Genomic DNA, 6009 nt, shown 5'->3' on the forward strand with positions numbered 1-6009 from the left:
TACTATACACGTTAGATGTGATCCACCTCATAGTAACAATCCTGTCCGATCATTCATCCTTTGAGTGAGAGAGTGTAATGTTACAGGTCGGCCGATCTGGTTTCGTGGTTAAAGTTAACCTTTTCGACATGTTTCTGTGTTGTTGTTGCTCAGCAATGGCACTGACGCGATGTTGTCTGGGGGTTTGGCAAAAGGAGAGTGGGACTGTGGGCGGTGCTCGGGGCGGTGACTGAGTAGTTCTGACTTCAACTTTTTACGGAAGTCACAACGGTTTGCGAAAAATCACAGTTACTTTATGCAGTCTGTGTGAATTTTACTGTGGACTGACTGTTTTGAAACTTATATGGTAGTTAAATATCCCCTAGACCTCAGTAATCGTGAAAAAAGCCAGGACATTTCAGTTTTGACAATATGGGACCTTTAAATGCAAGGAATAAGATTAAATTATTGGTGTTGCCATGTAGTAAACTGTCCATTTGCCTACAAAGAACTTGAGATGTCCCAAAATAGTCAGCACAGTGGGGGGGTGAAAGCACTGTCGCTACCTGGAAGTGGTACGTTTGATGGATGAGGTAACTGGGGGCAGACCATCTGTGACTGTCCAACTCATAAGCGCTACCATTTCTGTTGCATTTGAGAAACAGCAAACAGCAAACAGCAAACGAAACAAAAGCGAAATGAAACCGAGCTACATTTCAGCTGCGCAGCGCGGACCGTTTATCAGCTCGGACCGCGACGCAAAGAAACTTGTCAGAGCTCAGAACAGCTTTACTCGGGAGCCAAAGTTGATTTTGCGACACTGTTACTGCACAGATGCAACAGTGCTGCAAGAGTCAGTGAGAAGCGTTTGAATTCGCCACACAATGATAAGGTTGCTGTGAGTTCTAGTGAGAAGCATTCAAATTCTGCACAGAATTCTCTGTTATAAACAGTGCTGATATACGTCAGGAAACCAGAAGCAATAACGCTAACTGTAACCATGGTGTTGTTTTAGAAATAGTCGAATACATTACATCATTCATTTCAGGGTTTGTACAACCTTTTGAGAGAGAAATTCAAGCACTTTTCAATGACTTTCAAGCATTTCACACAACTATTTCCAGCACTTTAACGTACTAAAATGATCCAGTTTGAATGTTATTTTTAATGGGATGACCAAAATATACATTTACCTGTGGTAAACAAACAATTATGTAAAATTTAAAAAATACATCAAATCACAATTATAACCAGTAGTCAGCAGCAGAGGTTATTGGCTTATTAGCCATTTATTTCAACTTTTTCTCTATATTTTGAAATGATAAAATCACTATTATAAAATATCAAATCATCAAGAAATCAGATTTTGTCAGAATTTTACACTTTTTTTGTGTATGAAGTAATAAAAGTCACAAAGTGCCTTGAAAAACAAACTTTTCTTCAATTTGCTACTAAATCACACAATCACTGAAGTTGGTCAGTTCCATATACTAGAAGAATAATGGTACATTTAATAAGAGTGGAATATATAATTTTTCTATATAAAAATTAGATTTTGCACCGGTTACTGTTGTTAATAAAAGTAATTTTTGTATGCATCTTAACTCAAGCTTAGTGCTTTACTGTCAAATCTGTATAAACAATAAACAAAAGGAAAAAAAACAAGAAATGAACATGTAATATTATTAGTAACTGCACTTATTAATGCAAAACAATAGTAATTTTATGATTAAATGATCTATATTTTAATACTCTCCCCCCCCCCACCCCTACAGTGATCGTCCATCCTCTATCTTACAAAGCATTTATTAAAACACTCACGTACCTCAGTCCCGTTAGGGACCTCAATTGCTTATTTCCGTAGCTGAACACATTAGCATATTGAGCCGATCTGTGTTCCTGACAGTGTATGGGAATGCTGACACTTTGAACTGCCCCTCTCTCGATATTGAGCTTTCAATATGACCATATCAGATCAGGCCAGAGAGAGAGAGGGCCGTAATAACCCAATAAATTGCCTCCCTGGGGCACCAGTGTGTTCACAGAATATCAAAACTCCTCTTTCTTATACTCTGCAGACTGTGAAGGAAAAAGGTTCCTCATAAATCTAGCTGCGGTAATTAGTGTTTCATGGGAGGTTTATTTAATAAAATCATCACTTGATCTCAACAGACTCTGACATTGCAAACCTATATCTGAAAAACTACTGCGTTAAGCCTCACAAATCATGTTAAGAGTTTTGATAGACAAGAAACTTAATATAAAAGCCACATGACAGGTGCTTCAATAAGTCTGCCTATTCCTCTACTCTATTTTCCTCTCTTTCATTTTCCATCAATCCACTTTCCCTGCAGAGGGACATCAAAGCGGTTTTGAAGGAAAGAAAAGGCCGCACCACAGCTGTAGTGATACTGGAAACTGTGTGGGGCTTCAACTGAATGCTTCAACTGAAGCCATTGATCTGTATGGATTAATTCTTATCTGCTGGATTTAGACACTGGCATTGATTATAATACCATACTGGCCACATTATCATTAAGATTTAAACTAGCTTAATCCTGTGGTCACATGACATCACAACTGTTATTCAATGGATCACCCGCTTGTATTTAAAAAGAAAAAGGCATCCAAAGTATTCTGGTCCTGAGGTAATAATGGAGTTCTTCCTTAAAAGAGTAGTTCACTTTCAGAATGAAAATTCTGTCATCATTTACTCACCCTCCACTTGTTCCAAACATGTATGAGTTGTTAGTATCCGAACAGTTGATGGGCACCATTGACTTCCATAGTAAGAAGAAAAATACTATGGAAGTCAATGGTGCCCATCAACTGTTCGGATACCAACATTTTTCAAAATATCTTCTTTTGTGTTCAACAGAAGAAAAAAAACTCATACAGGTTTGGAACAAGTGGAGGGTGAGTAAATGATGACTTAAAATCAAATACTAAAAACTAAAATCATTTTAAATGCTACAAGTGAACTGAAGTATTACAACATTATAAATGTACTGTATGAAAATATATATTCATTTTTAAATATGATAAACATTACATTTAACAGTGATATTAAATTATGAGTGCAGATTTTAAAACATAATAAAATATATAATATTGGCCTATAACCAATATGGTTGAGATATATTGCACTCCTAATTATTTACCCATTTAATCATCTTCCTCCTGGCAAAAATAAAAACGGTCAGATTGCTATCAAAAGTAATACACACTTTCTGCAATAAGCTGCATGTGCAAATATGTGGGATGAATTAAAAGCCTATAAGGTTCTGGCCATAGAAAACACCACTAATATATTAACAATTCATGTTTGTATTGAGGAATCACAGTTACAAGCAACCTGTGGATTAAAGTAATGTTAAACCAGGGTGACTATATACCTATATAAAGAGTATTTATATACCAGCAAGCAAAACCCAATTAAAATGCAGCTCAGGCTTTTCCTCTTTTCCACCCAAAAACTTTAGCACAATACATCTGTTATTCTGACAAACAGACATGCCAACTTTGCTTTAATTTCCCACCTCAACGAAACCCTGAATTCCAAAAACAAGGTCAAAGTGGCCAGCCAGAAACACACACAATGTCTGACAGAGACATACAGAAGCACTGACTGGAAAGAACATCTCTTCTATAGTTTGACAGGACCTTATAAACACACACACACACACACACACACAATCTCCTGAGGGCCGTTAGTTGTTAGTTATCTGAGAGATGGATGCCAAACTGTGTGGACCTTCTTCAGGTGTCTGGCACTGTTATGAGTGATTTCCTCAGTCTTGTTTCTGGCAAAACATATGCACAATCGCTCATGATCCAATTGACTGTCTCATAGGACACTTTAACCTATAATTCATTCTCACATCAAATCATTTCATATCACGGCAAAGCATGTTGTGTCATGAAATTTAACGCCACATGACATAAAACTCCACATTGATTAGAGGAATGGATTCATTAAATACTTTATCACTGAAGTCTCCAACCAAACATTCACCTTGAAACATCTGCCATATAGGAAATCAGAGGTAAGTACTCATTTAAAAGTACTAGTACAACATGCTGCATCACTTTGAAACTCAATGACTTGAAACCCAAGAACTCTGTTTACTGACAGTCCCTCAGATAAACCATTTCCTCGTCACAGCCTGTCACCCTCACGCCTCGGCGGACATCTGACGTCCTGTATTAATTATAGCTATGCCGAGCTGCCCCACTGTCTTGCGAGAGATGTGGCAGTGCTTAAATTTCCTCTATTTATAGTAGGAGTTCATTCTAGGGTGGTGTAAACGAGTACAGAATGGGAAAAGGGTTTGGTCGGTTACGTGATCAGAAGGGAGTTTCCTTACCTTCTATGGATGGGGCCTGGTCCTGGGCCGCATACAGCATCTCCTTGAAAGCCTGTGTCAGAAAAATGGATATGGTAATGATGAGATCACAGTCTTATGGTGCAGGTCAATAGGGCAATGATGTAAAGAAGTCTTACATAGCCTATTAAGGCAACTTGTCATGGTAAAGAGAGTTGACTTTGCTGGATATGTAGGCTAATTGAGGTTACTTCAAAGTTGATCTAGCATGTTATAAGAGCATTGTTGTTTCTTTAAACATGAATATTAGACTCTGTGTGAAATGTGAAATCGGTTCTGTGGGAATTCTCTTAGCATGCCATTAACCTTACAGATAATGAAAATCACTGGACAATTACGCATGGTCTGTTTCCAGATATTTCAGGCTGTGAAACATATAACTTTATCCCAAAGGTCTTTGATAGATTCTCCTATAGTGCTGCAATTTAATTGCATGTGATTTCATGACAGCAAGGTTATTCTCAGTAATTGGTTTAGTTTCATTCTTTCAAGAACAAAACTGATTTCTTTAAACTTAGGGAGGCTCTGAAGATAATGCATAAATATAAAAATGCAAAAAGCATCTTAAAAAGTTGATTAGTATGCTTTAAAACATGTCAGAATATCTGCTAAAAATGAAAAAAAAGGTGCAGTTATTGCAACATTAAGGACAATTAAATCCATTTTTACCTGACCTGAAATTATTTCCATATTCATTAATTAATAGGAATATTAAATCTATAAATTATACATGTAAAATAATTAAATAAATTAAAAAAGATATAATCTGACATGTTGAAATGAATGTAAAATACAGTATATATTTACATGAATAAAACCAGTTATTTTAGCCCATCAAGCAAATTTTCATTTACCTGACAAAACAGACTTTTACAGTGAAGGATTAGCTACAGACTCACTTCTTTATATAATAAAATAAGATCTATTGGATGTAGTCAATGTAAACATTTAGCACGCAGGGGATGAAACATCTGGCAATTTACTACACAAGCTGCTCAGTGCAGGGAGCTGCTCAGTCAATATATAGCATAGATTGAAATGCATATCTAGACACAACAAAAGACAAATCACAATCAAGAACATTTATTTGCTAAGCAGACATCCCTCGTTCAAGCTGAACACCAACCAAAGCCAACTAACGTGGGGCTGTACAGATGCTGTGAACACTTCTTTTTACTATAAACAAATCTCAGTCAAGATCAAAGCCTGGCCAATGTGTCAACCAATGAAATAAGAGAATCGTCAAGATGGCGGCATTGCCATGGCAATGATGCTGATGACACAAAGGCTAGATGTGCTCTACAGAGTATTCAAGTTATACAACCAATAACTGTAACCAGGATACATTTGCACTATGCATCTGCCCATCCTCCAGAAATATGTGTGAATGCGCCTGTGTGAGGTTCAGGCAGATCTTTGCGTCCAGCGAGCCTGGCAACAGATGTCATCCCAGTGGGAGAGGGAGCGCAAGTCCCTGTGTGTATATGTGTTTGTGTGTGTGTGTAAGTGTGTGTTAGTGCATGTGCGAACAGCAGGTCTGTGAAGTCAGCCAGCAAGATCCATACGTCCCAGCTTTGAAGAAATATATTGTATGCATGCTCAATGCAAGCCATATATACACTGTATATATATATATATATATATA

The 6009-nt window shown here is 37.2% G+C and overlaps 1 protein-coding gene across 1 annotated transcript in view; it reads right to left on the reverse strand.

Moving 5' to 3' along the window:
* The window catches only part of xpr1a (xenotropic and polytropic retrovirus receptor 1a), an 81924-nt gene that overhangs the window by 71435 nt on the left and 4480 nt on the right, over positions 1-6009 (reverse strand). Inside the window, exon 2 of the mRNA XM_016295889.1 lies at positions 4347-4398. Coding sequence (XP_016151375.1) covers positions 4347-4398 — 52 coding nt within the window. The remainder of the gene's footprint in view (positions 1-4346; positions 4399-6009) is intronic.

Source organism: Sinocyclocheilus grahami, unplaced genomic scaffold, assembly GCF_001515645.1.
Source record: "Sinocyclocheilus grahami isolate Dianchi unplaced genomic scaffold, SAMN03320097.WGS_v1.1 scaffold16.1, whole genome shotgun sequence".
Classification (NCBI taxonomy): Eukaryota; Metazoa; Chordata; class Actinopteri; order Cypriniformes; family Cyprinidae; genus Sinocyclocheilus; species Sinocyclocheilus grahami.